Here is a 19,662-nt window from a genome sequence, read left to right as displayed (position 1 = left end):
TACTTCTTCATTACCAACTCGGCTGATCAGAGTTAATCAAAAATGTGATCTCAAGAGACTGCATACCACCAATTATCTGGAAAGTGGTGTAACTCAATGAGCCATGAGAGCGACCAAACCCGAGTCAAGTCGAGTAGGTATGAGTAAAAAAAGAGCCGTAATTATCTCTTTTTCCCCAGTACCGGCACGTCAGATTAAAAAGGCTGAGATGTTGAGTCCTAAACTCTGGCCTTTTTCTTAACATTACACTGAACAAAATGACAATTTAGCAAATCCAATAGTTGCAAATTCGGATTGTCAAAAGTGCTTACAGTAGTTCAAAAACAATGAATTATGTGTACAGATTTGACAGTACAAACTCAATTTCAATCAACCAAAAACAGAGTAATAAAAAAATTCAAGATAGGAAACTTTGTTTTTCAGAACTTTATTCTTTAAATTAATTTATAAAATCTCATTTACCTTTTGCTTCATTTCATTTCTCTTTATATATTCACCAATTAACAATTTTTGGCTATTTTCCCATTCCACCCCATGTAAGCCCACATATTGATCACAAGGTCCATACCCCTTCAAATACATTGTGCGATGATCCTCAGTGCCAAGGTAGGTGGGGTGGGGTGTGGGTATGGGTATGGGCCTTGTACAGAGCATGCCAAGAGGAAGGTTAGGGAAATGGGTAGAGGCTGCCTAACTACACCAAGACTGCTAATATCAGTAAGATAACCACACAGAGGTAAAGGGGAGCATTCACTTCCACAATGACTTGAGTGTTTCAAGTGTGGGATAAACCAATCATGTTAAAATGGCTCAGTGTTCCATGACATTTGTTTTCCCAACATCAGTAAGCCCCACATTAGATATTGATCTGTCAGTTTCTCATTAAAACAGTGCCCACAAACTTAGCAGCAGCCCTGCAGACTGTTTAGCCCTTTGTAGTGACCTACACAAGTTATCAGTCCACTGTTTCAAGTGACACATCCGATGGTGTGTGAGTAGGTATCTATGTTGATGGGAGTGGGGGGGGTGTTCTCTCTAGGCTTCTTAAAAAGGCCAACATCTACAGACACGAAGCTAAACTTTAGCAAAATCACAGATTTATGTTACATTAACTGTACATCCAGGCAAGCCACATAATTTTGTTTTCTCCTCCGGTAAGATATTTGTTCTTCATTTGGCAATATGATCACTCAACATGGCTCAATACATCTGAAAGTTGTCTTTGTTGCTGGTATGATTTGAATTGAATAACTGAAATATAGCTATGATAAATATCTAGAAAGTCTTCTTTGATGGAAACAGAAAAATTGCACACCTCCCATAAGGGCACTCAAGACTTCTTTTTTTTTTTTTTGATACCCAAATTAGCACAAGAACATCTTTCAAAGAACCGCTAAAACTACATCTAATTGGTATCAAAAGATCCCTTCTTTAATATGATAAAGACACAAAAGACAATTTTCAGTTTTGAAGGGAAGGAATGAAAAGAATGAAATCAGATGTCACTTTCTGAAACCAATGTGTTAAGGTAATATCTCTACGCAAACAAAATATATACCAAACCTGTTTCCAAGCAAAACATCTACAATGTTTACAGATGTACAATGTGTTCATTGCTGCATATTTATGTTAATATACATGGTAGGTATGTTCTGTATTCAACACATACTCCATACTCTTAGGTGTAATTTTAATTCACCATCAGAGAAGTGAACTTCATTTTCCAGCCTGTTAACCACATGTTAATTTTAAACCTACAGGCTGGTTAAAGACAAAACAGGGTGAGAACAACAACATCAAAAGCTTAAATACACTAGGATAAGACAGCTGAATGAGTTTAAGGCATTTAGAGGTTACTCCTGACAGAACATAAAGGCTACAACAGCCTAAGCAGTCTGTCAAAATAACCCAGACTCAGACTTTTTTGTTTAATGCAATGTGATTTAAAATTAGCCCTTGGTGACGATCAACTGTGATATAAAATATTACAATTAAGATTACAATGAAAATTAAAGTCTAATTACTAAACACTAAATGTATGGTCCTCAGTTTCAAATGTAAGCAGAATATATCTACCCCTTAAAATATGCAGTTTAATTCATCACTTTAGTTTATTAGCATAACTACCTCCCATTCTGCCCCCATACATCAAACAGATGCAGATTTAGTGTTTAAAAATGTGTTGTCAAAACTAACTAGCAAGAAATAAATCAAAAACTCCAGCCTGCAGCCACTGTGCTGTGCAGAAAGCTCTGTGAAATATAGTGCAAAAAGCAATGTGGTAAATAGTTCATCAGCAAAACTGCAATAAGTGTTTAACTGCTATGTACTCATCATAATACTGAACCGCATTAAAGTTTGCATGTGTAACATTTTTGATGTCTTTGCTGGCCTCTACCACTTGACAGGCTCAGCTGATTGTAAAAGGGTGGTGCTTTCTAGTGTACTTAAACATAAATTAGAAATGAAAGATGCAATAAACAAACAATCTTTAGATCTTAGGGCTAGTTTAAAACCACAATGTCATACTGGGTGTATAAGCTGAAGCCATTTGAGGTAGACAGAAACCATGTTAGAGTATGTACTTTCATACTGCCTAAAACCTATCCTATCAATAGTCTGACAAACTGTTCAATTGAATCATAATCCCTAGATTTCTGGCCCAGTGTGAGACTCCTATGGTCCCACCCAAGACTAATAGGGAACCACTGATCTAGTGCAGGGGCACTACAACATCATGATCCATGAAGGCTTGAGAAGTGTAATGAAAAGGAGTGGGGGGCTTGGAACTGACACAACTACCAGAAAGAAATCAATGCCGCTTGTCTTCAATGTCTCAAGTCAACAGCAGCATTTAACCTCAGTCCTACAACCAGAAACAATTGAGGATTAATTTACAAGGCATAATCTTTTAAATAGAATCTATGGCATTCGACCATTGTCTCAGTGTGTCCCCTTGAGATATCCCCACCCCATACCCACATATATAAGTTTATAGCCCAAAATTCCTAATGCCAGGCCTCATGCCCATTTAACAGTCTCACGTTGTTCTAGAGAATAGAGATTAAAAATATATACTATTGACTTATTGACTTCCAGTGTATGTTTTCTCTTTTTTCCTATATTTTTTTCAAGTTAAAAAGACCCCTTTATCACAATGCAAGCTCAGAGGTCTTTTCTACACTCACTCACGCATACATGTTCACTCATTCAGTCACACACACACACACACATATATATATATACTGTATATTTATATATATATATATATATTTATATATATTAGAAGATTTTTTTAGCTGAGAAATTAGGCAAAGTAGATTATGTTCATTTGGACGGAATTCATTCAAAATGAGAAGGAATTAAACTTTCTCCAGTTTCCCTTTTTGATGAGGACAAGATTTGAGGGATTTGGGAAGCGCTACAACATCACATGACTACTCAAGAGCAGGTAGCAAGGTAAAAGGAAGAAGAAATAGATAAAAGGCCTGATCTTGTACAAGGCAGAGAGATGGGCAGACGATATGGCTCTCTGTGGCATGTGCATCCAATGGCCCTACAACAGTAAGAGAAAATGTACATAGTTTAAAAGAGGGTTAGGAAAAATAAAACTAAGACCAAAAAAATAAATAAAGCACTGGACCGAGATGAAGAACATGAATGATTTAAATGGAAAGAAAGCTAAAGCAATCGTGCAAGAATATGTTGCAAGTTAAAGGAGGGGAGTGGAAGGGAAAAAGAATATTCTGTCTGCCTGATTCATCGGTACACCAGGTGAGATATGGTGCCAGTTTTGAAGTTGAGCTGATGGTTGGGCACAAAGTTGTGCTGAGGATTCTTTCGCGTGCACATATCTTTTGCATACAAGCCCATGCACGAGTCACATGACACTTTCGAACAGTTCACACAGGTGTGTGATGCACCTGGCTTGTTGCAAAACCCGCATCGCGATCCCCCCATGCTTATTCGCTCACTGCTGCCTCCCTTTGGTGTTGTCAAGGCAACAGACTTGCTGGGAAACAGCTTAGTGGACATGAGGGGCTTCTCCACCATCTGAGGGTGAGGGTGGGGATGAGAATGTGAGTGGGTCAGTGTGAGGGGGTGTGGATGGAGATGGGAGTGAGTATGAGTATTAGAGTAGACAGAGAGCTTTTCCTTGACAGGAATGTATCCATCAAGAGGTCGTGGAGATTTTAGATGGTAGTCCTGCAGGCCACAGCAAGGGGAGGGGTCCACATCATGACAGGCAGAACAGAGGATCATGTCACACCTCTGGCAGGAGGCCATTGTGGTGCAGCCCAGCCCGCAACCCTGGCACTTCACACTACCATGACCTTTGTGCAGCCACCCATCCCTTCCATCTCGAGGCTCTCTGGATAGAGGTCGAGACGGGGTCTGCCTTCCTCCTGTGCCAGCCCCACCCCTCTCTGTGTACAAGTCAATCTCATCTAAAGAGGATGGATGGTAGGATGTGTAGGGATCCGCTGGGGGAGGTGACTGAATTGGGAAGAAATCTGCAACAGGGCTATAGGAAGGTGGAGCAACCACAGAGGAAAGAGATATTGAGGTGCTGGGCCTGATGATCTCATCTTTCATATCCTCCTCTGCATCCACAAATAGAGGCTCCTTCCTCAGACTCAATGAAGCCTTCAAGACAGGCTTGCTAACCGCTGCATGCCAGTGACCAGCCCCATCTGTAACATCCACAGACTTAGATGGTCGGCTACCTCGCCTAAGGTGGTGGGCATGAGGCTTTTCTATATCCAATGGCCGCACGGACAGCCGAGCCATATCTGCCCCAAGGCTGTCACGTCTGCGGAGCGCTTCAGCACAGCCAGCTGCATCATCTCTGCAACCTCTGCGGAGCTCCAGGGCCTCCAGTTCTGACGCTGAACCACGGGCCAGAGCCACTACCTCTCCCAGAAGACGACACTCTGCCTGGGCCAGGAAGAGTTCAAATGCCAACTGCCGCAGATGATTTGCACCTCCTGGATGCTCCTGCAAATGGAACTGCGAATCATGGTCACAGGTGTAGCCAATGGTGCGCATTAAAGTTCGGAGTTCAGCATCAGAAATGGCAGACTGCAGATGGTACACATATGGGCCAGTGAAGGTCTTAAAGAGAGAAATGAGAATCAGCATAAGTGTCAGTTGTTTAAAACAGGCTGACATGAAGCCAAAAATAAAGACAAAAACATATAGAAATGCACATCTTTATATGAAAAAACAGATGATTAGCACAAATTACAACAACCTCAATGTAAAGCTGCAATGGCCACCTCTCTAATAACAAATACTTATTTTAGATATAGTTCTAGATAGAATTAGCTGATAGATTCAAGGGAAAAACAAACAAAGTGCTTTAGAAAACCACCAGAAGTGGGGACAACTATTTTTTTCCTTTTTGGGTGGCAGAAGGCTGTCTAACATGTACAGAAATTTCCCATAGACAATCAGTTAACTTGATATCTTGTGAGGGTGAACGCCATAAGATCATTCATAACGGTTTCGGCTCTGTGTGCAAGGACATTTCCCTCTCCTATTAGGTTAGAAATGTTTCACACCAAACAACTTCGTATTGAGTTGCAGTGCTTTCCCTCTAAGAAGACAAGTAGAGCTAAAGAATGCCAGCAACATAAATCCCCAAAGCAAAACAGAGGGGTCAAGAGTTACAGCTTTCCTTTTAATCTGTCACTTATTCACCGAGCAGAAGCAATCATAATAACAGGTCCTCTTTGCATGTGTGTTCACTAAAATTACAAATCTATACAAATTTTAAAAGTTTCAGAAAAATGTTCTTACTTTTAGATATTAATTTACTAAAAAACATGTCAAGCAGTTTATGAAACAGGGGATAACCACTCATGTACTTTCAGATATGCTGGTGGGATCAAACTTTTGTTTGTATACACACTTTATGATGTTAGGATTAGACAACAAGTAATTAAGGTACAACAACACAAATCTCTTAAGATTATGCAGATATCAGATATCTGCATAAAGCCTGAGAATGTGTACACAAACATAAAAGTTTCGCTTCCATAATAAAGGTCAGGAAAGATATTCATATATATTGCCTGCAAAAGACAGTCTGAAAGATATGCAAATTCACAAAAGTATTTTGGTGTACACACGCACTGCCCTGATTAATTGCCAAAGCTCAGTATCTCAAAGCTCAAGACTGGACAATAATGATTCATTCTGTTATAACAAGTGTATTAATAGTGAAATTTTGGCTATTAGAGTAAACTAATCTAAGCAAAGTATATTAAATATCCCATCAATAAAATAAAGTCACCTTTATACATCTGAATTCCTTCTTCCAAGGGAAGAGCAGGAGGTTGGTGCAGATGGTTTCCAGGGTATGGAAGGCTCTCTCCAGGCCCTTCAGGTTAACTCCTCTCTGGGAGCGGAGGGAGTTCTCCACTACCTCATAGAAACGCACCATGCGAAATCGCTGTGCCGGATCTGGCTGATAGGCTCCTAGCAGAGCTGTGGCTGTGGAAAGTAAGGCCTCACTGTCCTTGTGTCTGCTTCTTTCCCCTTCTTGCGTACTTCCAGTCCCCCTGTTATCCCCTCCTTCCTCCAGGCGCTTCTCCAGTGCTGTCACATACCTCCGGAACAGGTCCTCTTTTAACTTTGCATCCATTATTAGCAGCAGACTATTAGTCAGCTGTTATACTTTTCTGAGAGAGCCTCACACCTTTTAGCATGCCCAACCACAAAATGCCACATTCAGACACCATTTTTGGTTACCATTTTTTAAACCGTATACACTAATTGTTAATGTTGCGGAGAGATGCCAGAGGAGTCAGTCTTTGCATCCACTCAGTAGCACATCCTCTAAGCAAGAGGTGCAGTTTTCTAGTGCTTTCAGTTGGTGTAGCAAGGCTGTAGCCCATAAGGATGCCTTGGTATGAGCATCTCTGGTTTTGGCTCAAAACCTGACTTGTTTCCCAAAAAACAGGCTTCTGGCATGCAAGATAACGTCAGGGGGAGGTTTTCCTTGGCACACAGACTTGCATCTATTCCATTGCTTGGTTTCAGCATTGGTAGAGTTCAAGGTCACTCATCAAGACGACAGATTCATGATCTTGGGGTTGTTGTCAGCCATGTCCAAGCTGAAATGACACAAGCAATATCTGTTAAGATAAAAATATCATTTTCGGTTCTAGCCAAATGAAAATGCAATTTAACTGTGGTTAAGCATGTTTTGAAATATCTAGAGGTTCAGATAAGAGGGAAGATATACTAATCCAGGACCATCTCTGTAGAGATGTGAAGATGGATTCGTTTGGGTGGGTGGGTAGGTGGGTTTTTTTGTCTGTCACATAGTAAAAGGGCTTTTTTTTTTATTTTGTTTGTTTTACAATGTACATAACCAAGAAAAAGGCCAGTGGAATTATAGCTTAAATAAGCAAGAGAGGAACTCATTACTGATGTATACATCCCTCTCACACGTTTGCGCCAGTGTAAGCGTTTCAGCTATTGGTACTACATGCGTGTAAACCAGAGTGGCGCTAACCCTAGCCCTAGCTTAGCTTCCAACTCAAAACTCATAAACAAACACATCGTGAAAATAGTACGAGGCTTGAACAACAGGAGAGCAAACATTTTGCTCTCAGATTCTTGCAAGCTGGCTGGCTGGCTATACCTGTTACCTGAAAATCTCTGCGAACATCCGCTCAACGAGCTAGCAACCAATGAGCCTTAGCCAGACTCATGCTTTACAACTGCGTATCTACTACAACAAATTTAGTCCACCGTGACCAATGGTAATATAAAGTAATACTCTTAGAGCGTATACATTAATTCTCCATGAATCTCAAACCCGATGCTGCCACTGCTATGGCCCCCCTACTGAATATAAGCTAAACAGTGAACGCCCATTTCAGCGTAGCTGGTTAGCTAACAATTGCTTTCGGCTAGCAGGGCGTTCCATCGCTACACAGACATTATCCGCCAGTTTAAAATAAAATATCAAGACACAGCGAGTTTTTAAGGTGACCTTCTTTTGGGACCAAGCGTTAATGCGCTCCCACTAGGGGATCAAGACGTTTTTTCAAACAGAAATACCACCATTCGCAAATCTTACCTTTAACAAGTGCTAATCATGGCTAGCTACGCCTCCTCAGCTGTTGGAAATTCCCAGTATAACAACACGCATGCGCTCAATCCTGACAGTTCATCAGCATCAGGAGCCCACGTGCTAGGGAAGACGGGATACAGACCCCCAACTACATCATCCACAGTCTTCATTCATTTTTGTTTTTGTTTTGCTTGGGGGAAAAAAATATAGGCTCGCGTGCGCGCAGAGACAGATTTCCCGGGTTCATAATGATTTGCCGAAGGTATGCATTTAGTGGTGTGGATTTCCTGCTTTTTCGTTGTATTAGTGCCTGAATAATTTTGATTTATTTGTATAACTATATATTGTAATATTTTCAATGTCTCTGGGGGGTTTCAAAATCTAGTGGGAGGGGTGTGTCACAAATTTAGTAAATATGTCGTACAATTATGTGTTACGATGTTTACTTTCGCCGGTAACCCCGCCCCCTCGCGCTTAAAAAAGAACAAGAACCCGATGACGTCGTCACGGGGACGGTTGGTGCTGGTGGTTGAACCGACTCAGTGAAGAAAAGAAATGGCGATGCTCGGAGGCTTTAGCGCAGCACCTCACAAGAAGAACGCCTCGGACGGGAGCAACGACGTGTCCGAATTCGTCTGTCCAGTTTGCCTCGAAATATTCGACAGTCCCGTGACAACACAGTGTGGACATACGTGAGTATTTTTGCCGTTTATTTTCGGTCGCCCTCCCCCTAACCCGCGTCTGCCACCAACGATACAGTGAAAAGAGGCAAAAACAATGGAGGAAAGGGCTTCACTTTAAATGTGTCGTCACACCAGAGTTGCAAAATATCGGCCTCGCGAGTGTCTTCTCGTGCTACGACCCCGTTTTTTCTGTTTTTCTCTCTCGAATATGTGACAAAAACAGTTCCAGCTTGCTAAATCAGTTTCAGTTTTGTTTACATCAAAAAGGAGGCCTCACTTGGGAGTTGTAGTTTGGATGTGTATTGCTCTAACTCTTGAAACCACTTTAAAGAACTACAAGTCCCTGGCTATTCTCGAGGTGGGGGACTTTCCATATGAGTTACAGGAAGGTCCAGTCACTAGCATAATAAAGGTTTGTTTTAGTGACAGTATTTGTTCTTTGTTTTTTCTCATGGCAGGCCATGCGTTAATGCAAACAGAGTTGTTGCATGTTTTTGTTTTGGTTTGTTTGTTTTTATTTTTTATATATATATATATATATATATATATATATATATATATATATATATATATATATATATATATATATATATATATATATATATATATATATATATATATATATAAATTTTTTTAAAGCCTAAGGTAACCAGAGCTCAAATTAAAACTGACAATTTAGTTGATTTCTCTTGTGTAGCAATCACATTCTTTCACCCATCTCTTGACAGGTTTTGCCACAGTTGTTTGCAGGAATGTCTGCGTCCACAGAAGCCCGTTTGTGCTGTATGTCGAGGTGCTCCGGGCCACTGGACTAAAGCTGCTCAACTCGAGGCACTTATTCAATCTTCTGTGGCAGCTTGTAAGGGTTGTGGCACACAGGTAAGTTTCACTACAGACCAAAAGCTAAAATATCACTGAACTGACTCCCATTTATGAAGCAATCACAGAGGGTGAAGATCCAATAACTGCACATGCATAATCTTAATGTTTTGCTGTGTCTAAATTTCTGTCTTTATATTTAGATAATAGCAACAATTTTATGATGATGGTCATATACTGGAAGTTACTGATATGTGTCACTCCTCCCCCAATTAGGTTGGGCTTTCTAAGATGAGAAGCCACACAGCTGCCTGTTCAAAATACCAGGAGTACATTGAGGAGGGAGTCAGGACAACTGCCCAGAGTCAGCCTGCCATCGTCAGGTGGGGAAAGAAGCAGAACAATTATTTGCTATTCCCTACATAATAAAGCAAAATGGTTTACACTGTAGAGTCAGACTTTGCATGCAATTACTGCTGCTTGTTGGGTTGTATAAATTAAAGGTCACCTTTGGACCAACACTGATCCAAAGTGAAAAAGGAAAAGAGTGTAGCCCTGTCAGTCGTTTCAGTGAGAGGGCTTCATTAATGCAGCAGAAAGTACTGTACATAGGAAATAGAGTTCTGTTGGCCCAATCAAATATATTCAATGATATGATTTATGGTAGATTTCACTGTAACTTAAGTGCCAAATGTAAACAGTTGACCTGTTCATTGTGACAAATGATGGAATATCTTCTCGTGATATAAAATTTCCTATGTTTATAGTATTATAAACTCTTGGCAGTACATTGTTGTTTGATAAGACTCCAAAGTCGTGACTCTATTACTGCCTTGTTTCACTGGCATGCCTAACATGTCAGTCAAATAAGAAAAGCTCTCTTGCGGTTTTACTTTATGTAGTGTATACATTTTGCACTTAAGGTAAAAAAATAAAATAAATAGAAGTTTTAGCACAAACGGGATTTCAAATTGAACCCAATCTTGATTGCAAGAAAAATAGTATTATAAAGTATGATCAAGCATATGCTAAGCATTCTGTATTTTACCTGTCGTAATTTCTGATTGTAATTTTTCCAGAGTGTATAGAAAACAGTACAACATTCATCTTTAGAAAACATAAAACACTATTATTGTCAAGTTGTATGAAGTGGATGTGGTTTTTATCATATATGGATGTTAAGTATTTATGACAACTGTGCTTCCTGGAGAAAGTTCCGAGAAGATGGTTTGAGAAGCCGTCGCTTGTAATGAGGTTATTATGACTAATCAGGAAGTAGCCTTTTGGGGGGGGGGGCAACCCAAACAGCAGCCTTTAAAACTAAGAATCCACACATTGTGGCATGTTGTTCCAACACTGTTTAAAGTAAGAAACCGATCCCAGTATTTATTTATTTTGTTATTTAACCCTCCAGACCTTTGTGCCATGAAACAGATTCCTATTATTAAAAAGAAAAAGGAATAACTGTCACTTTTAAGTCTTTCTCAAGCTCTTTCAGCTGGTGCAAAGTTGATGTGACAAGAGATAAAGATTGGCCACTAACTGTGGTAAATGTCCACTTATTTCTTCATAAGCTGATGCCTGTTACATTTCAAGTGTAATCATGTAGTTGAGAACCAAACCTTGTGACATTTTATTATTTCTGTTTCATTGCCACAGTTCAGTGCCAAATCGCTACACCTTCACCTGCCCCTACTGCAACTGCCAGAACCTCGACCAGGATGGCCTGGTTGAACATTGCACAACCCAACATGCTCGAGATGCACGCCAAGTGGTAAAAAAAACGAAACCTATTCTGTCATAATTCTGAGTTTCCACACACTTACTGGCTTCAGCTGGGTTAATAATGTGTTTCAAAGATCGTTTTATTACCTTCATGTTTTCTTTAGGTGTGCCCCATCTGTGCCTCGATGCCTTGGGGGGATCCTAACTACAGGAGTGCTGACTTTTTCCAGCACCTGAAGATCAGACACACTTTCTCCTATGATACATTTGTTGTAAGTAAAGCACTCTGTTTATTTGTTGTTGGTTTTTTTTTATGTTAATAAGAATTTAAGTGATTTTTTTTTTTCTTTTCTTCCCCTTCTCATGCTTATGACCTCCCAGGATTATTCCACAGATGAGCACACAATGATTCAGGAGGCTTTACAGCGCTCCCTTATGGACCACTGAAGTGTGAAAACAATCCACCGGTGGAGGGAATCCAGTGAAATGAAGGGATGATGGTCTTGAAAAGACAAAAACACACAGTGTCATCATTCATCTAGAATGGGGATGGTGGTACTGACTTATGGGTAATTATTTTTCATAGGGAACTGGTATCGTAACTATGAATATATAGGTTTATTATTCTGAAAATAAATTGCGCAATATGGTTAAAAAAACAAAAACATAGTGTACTGTTTGATTTAGGAGTAATACTGTGTTTCTGGTGTGATAATCACTTATCTTCCCCTCCCCCCAGCTGAGTCTGTAGACTGGATAGTTTGTTAGGTATCTGCTAAACTATGTTTAAGCTGTTTGTTTATCAATGACAAAGTGTCATCTAGCAACAAAACATCCAAACTTGCGATTTAAAAATTCTGCAGTCAATACTTGATCTTATGAGAGGGTCTAACCACTAGGTGGCTACCTATTGCCAGCAGACAACAAACTTCACTCCATGAAGTCTTCAAGTAACAGAAAAATATATTATACTAATTCTACTCGCATGTTAATGCAAAAGGGTAAAGGGACTTTTATTTCTTTTTCTTTTTTTGACCACAGTTCTTCAGCAGATGGGGGGGGGAAACTGTCTTTTCAGTGCTGTCTTTGATTGAAGCGCGTGTGTTTGTGTATTAGAGTGTGGCTGGGTGTGTTCATTCTGTTTTGACAGATCTACTGGTAAGAATAAACAATGAGGGTCAAACACAGCTAGAGATGGCATTTTTGCTTTTTTGTGATGTTTCTCCCTTATGTCTTTGTGCCTGCTGGTAGATCTTGTTTTCAACCTTCCAGAACTCATAGGGCTAACACAGTAGTTCATTCAGTGAATCTACAGATGCAAGTATTTAAAAAAAAAAAAAAAAAAAAAAAAAAAAAAAAAATCTGTGTTTGGGTTCATTTGGTCACTTTCATGTGAAAGTTTATTTGCATGTGTCTAAACCACAAGAGGGCAGTAGAGTTCTACATTTCTGTGACAACATCACAACAGCTGGTTCTTGCAGGACATAATTGAAGACAATTTCATTCTATAAGTGTGCTTTACCCAGTGCTTTGTTCTCCACTTATTACTTTTGTTTTAATACAAAAAATCACCGGTATTTCAATATTTAGGCTTTTGGTGGGGTTATTTGTCATTGTTAAAACAAAATAACCACATTTTCGGTTTGTGCAGTTGATGAAGTGACATAACAAAAGACTTTAAATGTAACTTATTGATGTGTGTTTCTCATGCCCAGTGTCTTAGATGGTCTATACTAAAAACACTCCAGTTTCTTGTGGCTATCACTTTCTCCTTTACTTCAACAGCTTTGAAACATAAAGATCCATGGTCATTTATATGTATGCTTCCAAAAAGACGGCATGTGCAGTTAGGAAAACGAACAAAAAATCAGTACAACTTTGCTTGATCTTCTTTTTACTGGATGTCTTTGGGGGGAGTTTTTGTTTTTTGGGGTGGGGGGTCTTTCTTTGCAATTGTGTTCTTTTTACATTAATGATTCTTTCAACTTAGTTGTAAGATTACCCACGTAGAACAGGCTCGTTTGTCTTCTGCCAACAGGTAAATAACAAAAATCTTAACACAGCAGATTAAGTAGCTCTAGAGCAGAACCTCAATGCCTTCTCACCTAGTCTTTGGTTCCACTTTGAACTAGATATTTTCTTTTTTCTTTCTTTCTGTCTTGTGCAATGTGTAATAATTTTGTATGTTTTTTTTCTAATGTTTAATGAACTTTTTGTTTTTTTTGTTTGTTTGTTTTTTTTCTCTTTCTCAATATATCTCTCATTCTCTTCTGTCAGCCCTACTGTCAGCAGGTGCTAAATCCTGATGAATTAAAGCTCTTTAATTATTTAAACCCTGGCCCCAGAAATCAGGTGCAGTGATTTATACCTGTGTGTATGAGACATGCGGGGGAAGAAACAACACTCGGTGCTGATGGATGACCACTGTGTGTGTGTTTGTGTGTGAGCGGGAGGATTTAAACAGAAAGCACTGTTCACAGCACTGCGAAAACCGGACGTGCCCAGTTGTCATAATCTGGCTATGAGCAAAAGCTGTGGATGAAGGAAGGCAAGCTTTCTGCAAGCCTTTCTTTGTACATTTGAAGTCAAGCCAGGGTCGTGTTATAACGACAAAGATCTCGCAGCGTGGTTTTACATGTATGTGTAACTTCATGATGAAACTCGGGGCTCTTCAGTGTACATTGTCCTCGGAGAGAGAAAACCCTCTCATCTCTCCTCCCTTTTTTTTTTTTTTTTTTTTTTTTTTTTTTCTTTCATCTGTAATTACTGTAGCTAAATGATATTACGGCTTTACACCTAGCTCTACTGAGAATCTCATCCACCAAACTTCTTGATGTCACCCCCCGTTCTTATCCTTTCTTCTCGTTACGTTTCCCCCAATCAGGTTTTTGCTCCTGGCAGATAGAGGAGTGATGTTAGCTGTGAGAGAACTAACGAGATACTCGAGTGCTTCTGGGCAGGAAGGAAGTCGAGCTGAAAAACATGGCAGGGAGAAGTCTTTCTTGTCTGTTTGGTGGCGCAGCTTAAAAGGGAGAGGGGGGCCAAGGTGGGGAATAGGAAAAAGGGAAGAGAAGTGAACACATTGAATAAAAATTTCATAAAGTTCAGTGTGTGGTTTCTTTGATGCGAGCAGTGGATGGTGCGTACAGTCTGCAGGCTCTGTAGAGGCAGCAATTAATGGTACATGTGCCCAAAGGCAAACTGTGAGAGGTGTGGGGACGGTGGCTCGTTTTGTGTGTCGTACCATCACTATACCCGAGACATCTCTTTGCTGTCTTTTGTTTTCATTCACTGTATTGTAAACCTTCTCTTTCACCTGAACACTGATTAAAAAGAATCGCTCCTGAACTTGTATGAAGTCCATATTGTTCATGCCTGGTAGCTGTCTAAATTGTTTTCCCCACACCAGTGACACTTGAACACGGCAAATTCAGCCATCAGTTTTGTGACATCAGTGAAATTGCACTCTTTGCAGACTTTCACGTCATCGTGAAACTGATCTGTAGAAAAAGGGGCGAAGCAAGACTTCATCTGTTTGCTTTTTAGCACGATTTAATGTTTTAACAGACTCAGAACGATGGGTTTCATCCAACCCTAAAACTGTGTGTTTTGCCCAAAAACTTTTGTTCAGAGAAAAAGAAGTGGTAGGTAAGGTTCATCACCTTGTTCTTTTGGTGGAAGATATAGCGTATAGAGTGACTACATATGTAGCGGTCACCTTTAAAAAATAGTTTTCTAACATTACATGTAATGTATTTCTGGGTGACAACAGACAGGAACTCCTGGAAAGTTCTATCTTGGTCTGTTTCCCTCTCGGTTTTGCTGAGGCAGGTATCTCTGATGAGGTGCGGGGCATGTGAGGAGAGCACTGGGAGTTTGTTCACCGAAATATTCCTCAAAGTCAGGAGAAACAGGAAGAGTGGGAATCCTGCCACCCGGGTGCTGCAGCTCAGCAGGTCGGTCCTCTCAAATGTTTGAACAGAAAGTGCCAGTGGGCTTCCCCGACATCAATACTGGTTCTACACCAACTCATCTTCCGCTTTTAAACTCTTAACAACCGACCCCCTACCCCAACCAGACACGCGCGCACACACACTTCTTGTCTTGCTAGCCTAAGAGCATCGAGTCTTAACTTTGATTTAATAACGCCTGCAACCAACTTGGCCCTGTATCAGCTTAAGTGAAACTTGCATATCTTGTCTGTGCGCATGTTCTATTTTTGCACCCTGACTTTTGCCAGTGTTATGACAGAGGTACTTAGAATTGTAAGAACAACATAGTTTATCTTTATTATTGTCTCTTAAAGACTGGGAAATGTATGGGAAATGTAATTCAATATACCACAAGGAAAGAACAGTTTTTGCATGTATTTTGTTTATTCAAGCAAACGTTTTGTAATTTTTTCTAAAGCTACTGTATGTCCTTCCCCAAATGTGGCTGCAAAAGCATCGTGGAAAAAAGCCCTTACATTAGTTTTAGGAGACCCTGTAAAAGCTTGGAAAGTTCTGAAAAATCACTGTTTCTGCAGAAATATTCTCCTGGAAGTGAAAATGAATATGAAGCATGTTGATATAACTATCAGGAGAATTGCTAATCATTGCTACCTCATTTATTTATTTATTTGAAATTCACACAGCCGCTGTACTAATATTTGAAAGTTAAGTCCTCTACGGTGTTTTTAAAAAATAAAATAAAAAAGCGGCAGGGTGGGCGAAATCCCTGGTGTGTATGTGCGCATTGATGTCACAGTGGAGTATCAGGCCAAGTGAGGCGATCTGATCTAAATCTTACCCCCCCCCCTCACTTTACCATTTTAGACCAACTAAGATGAGTGGAAGAGAGTGAGGCCCAAGGCTATTATTCTCCCATTAATTTTTCCATTTGAAATCAAACCTCAGCGGGCATGCAAGAGGGAATCAGGGGGGGGGAGAGGACTACAGTGGGGATAACCTTATCAGGATTGGGGGAGTGTGTGAGGGGGACAAATGTTAGTTGTAGCAGTATTAATGTCCAATAGGGGAGGCAATTTCACTTTCAAAGCAATGCTTGTTATTAAAGTGTCTGCCCACTTCTTCTTCCATGGTCCAGAATGGCCCGTGGGAAAACTGCATGACATTAAAACATTGTTTTTTAGCTCTATGGTTATGAAAACCCACAGAAACATAACTTTGATTATTTTGATTGGGTGTTTTTTGTTGTTGTTGTTGTTTGTTTTAAATCAGATAGTTTAATCTGTCCATCTAACTGTCACTGCTACAAAAAGAGACACATCTGTACAGTCCAGTAAATCCTCTCAATTCAATTAGGATTTCTCAGTTCTCTTCCATTTTCTTTTACATCATTAATTTCATACAGCACATTTTGTATCTTTACAATGCCTCCTCACATGCCTACATCCTGGGGAGACCTGGCAACCTCCAGTCCTCCATCCTACCTACCCACACAAGCGCATACACACCTCCTCGACCTCACACTTCCTCTTCAAGCCTCTTTCAGTTCCACTCACTTACCCCCCCCCCCCCCCCCCCCCCTCTTTCTTTATAAAAGCGCCAGTGCTTGCTAATCTGTCAATCAGATGTTGTCCTGTTGTGGCGATGATGGGGGTCCGTGACGGTGTTCCACACACCTCCTGCAGCTCGCAGCTCGGCGAGTAGCTCGATGATTAACCAGGCAGGTACTGAGTCAAACTGCTGACAGCATAAACACACTGACAGCTGATTTGAAAGACAATGCTCCCACTCCCTCCACTTAACTTGTCATGGCAGTCAAAGCACCTTCTCACTAAACTTGTGGCATATTAGGCAAAGATGGAGGGAAACACTGATTTATAGCATCACACTCATAAATGGTCACACATAAACAAAACAAAAAAAGAAATACTTATAAGCATTTCCAAATATTCATAAGTGCTTATGTTTGCACAAAAAATCTGATCAATTATTGAAATTATAAAGAACAACTAGTGAATAGTTGATAAATGTAAAAAGAAAAATGCAGCTACCAGGGAAAGATTTTCACATTTCCTATTTTAACTGTATCTTCAAAGGTGAAGGCCAGAAACAGCAGCACAGCATTTCCTTGTCTCTCCTGGATTAATAGTCCAACACTTCCCAATTATTAACCATGTCTGTTTTGTACCATTCATATTCAAAGCTATTTGCCTCCCTACACTTCCTGTGCTTTGTATTCTGAGTCTTTACAGGAGGGAATGGACGATCCAGGCAGATCTGTCACTCAAACCGCAGCCCCCGACCACCAGTCGCTGCCCAACAAACTGTCGTCCATATACCTCCATCGGCTCCGGTACCTCCTCGGCTCAATGAGTAACTAACCTGCAGGTAGTGAATCAAACTGCTGACAAGCACATGAAGGGGACCAGAGGGGTGGGGAGAAGGAGACTGTGTAGGTGGATTGATAGAAAGATGAAAAGGGAGGGGAGGATAGAGATGACAATGGCATTATTTCATAGCCCACCTTGGTGACGTAACCTTTAACTTTGCATAAAAAGATGAGTCCCTTTCCTGTTGGTCCAGCCACACTTTTTCCCATTTTCGCCTCATTTCCCCCCTCTCGCTTCTCTAAGTGGCAAGCTTTGATGGGCTGTCCCTGTCTCTCATCTTGTCTTCTTAGACAGATGAGTGCTGTCAGTGCTGTCATCACTGCCCAGCTAAACATTAATGACTCTCTTGCCTGACAAGTGTTGGCGGGGCAGAGAAGAGGTGAAAGGGGGACGCCTCTGGACAAAACAAGGAATGAAAAGGAGAAGTGATGGCTTTATCTGCTTGACAGATTCTCTTTTGTCTCTCTGAACTTGTGTATATGTATGTGTGCCATCAGCAGATTCTTGGCTTGACATGACGGTTTTATTGCCCTGTTTTTCTTCCCCTCTGAGGAGATGAACCTCTTTGTATTCCCATTGCCCCTCATCCTTCCTACTGGCATTGCTGACATTCCTTTCAAGCATCTGTGTGTATGTGTGAGTGTATGTGTACATATATATATCTACACACGCAGGCTTGTGGTGTCTGTGCCAGTCGTAGTTTGGAGGGCCGTGTTTGTTTCCTTCATATCCTCGTGTGCTTTCTTGAAGAGAGCATCCTGAACTTTGATGTTGGCACCAGTGATAGTGATGACGGCAGGTCACAGTGAAAACTCAGAGGGACAGTAAGAGGAGAAAAGAATGGCCAGAGCAGACGAGGTGGAAGTTAAATGGAGGGAAGGTCTCTACCAGTAAAATGATCTGTGCAGTTTGGATGTTGGGACAACTTCATGCCACGTCATGCTTTCTCCAAAGAGATATAGTATGGATATATTTTACTTCTGTCCTTCCGCTCAGTTCTTCCTTCCTTCTGTGGTCACTATTTCCACTCTTACTTCTCTCTGTGTCTCACACTCTTCGTGTTGTCACTCAGGCCTATCACCTCTTTTTCCTGCTTTCTTTTGAATTATTAACTCTCTAGCTCACCGGGGTGAATGGGTACTGCTGACTAGACACAGCACAGAACCGGCTTCTCAAGCACCCACATTACATTGCTGGTGCCCTCACCCCTATGCACATTCACACACAACAAAATGCATGCATACACAACTAGCTGTTTATTAATATGACTAGCTGATAGTTGAAAAGAGAGATAAACACACGTGTATGTGTTTCTTCCCTGCATTCCTTTACTGTAGAGCTGTAGGCCTCCTGTGGAGCAGCCGCCCACTCGCCCTCCTTACTTCTCCCCAGGCAGCCTCTATCTCTTCTGGGTTCCCGGAGCAATGATTAACCCGGTTCTGATCAATGCTTCTGCTGACTCTGATACATCACTGGTGCCTTGCAGCTGCCATGTAAAGGAAGCGTCAAGTCTGTGCTGCTCATGACAGAGTATATCCACTCCATCACTTAGATCAGGACATGCAATCAGACACACAAATGCACACACACACTGCACTTTTTAGTCGTTCTGGTTATGTTTCACGTATGCAGTATATTTTATCTTGGTGTTTGGTTTAAGGGACTAGTGTGGGTTATTTGAGATGACACAAATGAAACCACGTTTAAAACTAGAGGAACTTTGGCCAGTGTTTATAGCTGAAAGGTAAAATCTGTTCATTATTTCAGGCCTTTAAATGGGAGTAAGTTTCTCTGCTAAACTTGGGCGTCGGGATGTTATTTTACTAAAATACTTTTTTGTGTGTGTGTAAGCATTTTATGAGGACGAACATAAAGAGCGCTTAACAAAGTGAGATAAACATAGAAACAGAGAAGAGAATAAAAAGAAGAACGAAGAGAGGGACCGTCGCTCATCACCCAGCGGTCCTTTACCTCGACAGCAGGGGGAAGACCTGATTTCCTGAAGA

General features: G+C 40.8%; 2 protein-coding genes across 4 annotated transcripts; one reads left to right on the top strand and one right to left on the bottom strand.

Annotated features, from left to right (window-relative positions):
- Positions 1-411: 411 nt before the first annotated feature.
- On the bottom strand, positions 412-8,756 carry spata2 (spermatogenesis associated 2). 2 transcript variants are annotated; one of them, XM_086276490.1, is made up of 3 exons: positions 8,096-8,756; positions 6,299-7,121; positions 412-5,115 (listed from the first exon to the last, which is right to left on the bottom strand). In XM_086276490.1, the coding sequence occupies exons 2-3, from the start codon at positions 6,647-6,649 to the stop codon at positions 3,760-3,762; spliced, it is 1,707 nt and encodes a 568-aa protein (XP_086132616.1). In that variant the 5' UTR covers positions 6,650-7,121; positions 8,096-8,756; the 3' UTR covers positions 412-3,759. The 2 variants fall into 2 exon arrangements, with proteins under 2 accessions (XP_086132616.1, XP_086132617.1); XM_086276491.1 differs by lacking the exon at positions 8,096-8,756 and adding an exon at positions 8,009-8,044.
- On the top strand, positions 8,195-13,654 carry rnf114 (ring finger protein 114). 2 transcript variants are annotated; one of them, XM_086276492.1, is made up of 7 exons: positions 8,195-8,351; positions 8,573-8,781; positions 9,501-9,651; positions 9,868-9,974; positions 11,251-11,365; positions 11,481-11,588; positions 11,698-13,654. In XM_086276492.1, the coding sequence occupies exons 2-7, from the start codon at positions 8,645-8,647 to the stop codon at positions 11,761-11,763; spliced, it is 684 nt and encodes a 227-aa protein (XP_086132618.1). In that variant the 5' UTR covers positions 8,195-8,351; positions 8,573-8,644; the 3' UTR covers positions 11,764-13,654. The 2 variants fall into 2 exon arrangements, with proteins under 2 accessions (XP_086132618.1, XP_086132619.1); XM_086276493.1 differs by lacking the exon at positions 8,195-8,351 and having other exon boundaries at positions 8,559-8,781.
- The last annotated feature ends 6,008 nt before the right edge of the window (positions 13,655-19,662 follow it).

This window comes from Aulonocara sp. 'chitande type north' Nkhata Bay, linkage group LG20 (assembly GCF_057382095.1).
Source record: "Aulonocara sp. 'chitande type north' Nkhata Bay isolate Kocher_YH1m ecotype deep benthic linkage group LG20, A_spYH_male_GT1.1, whole genome shotgun sequence".
Taxonomy (NCBI): domain Eukaryota; kingdom Metazoa; phylum Chordata; class Actinopteri; order Cichliformes; family Cichlidae; genus Aulonocara; species Aulonocara sp. 'chitande type north' Nkhata Bay.
The sequence above is the reverse complement of the archived record's forward strand: the minus strand, read 5'-3'. Positions and strand labels throughout refer to the sequence as shown.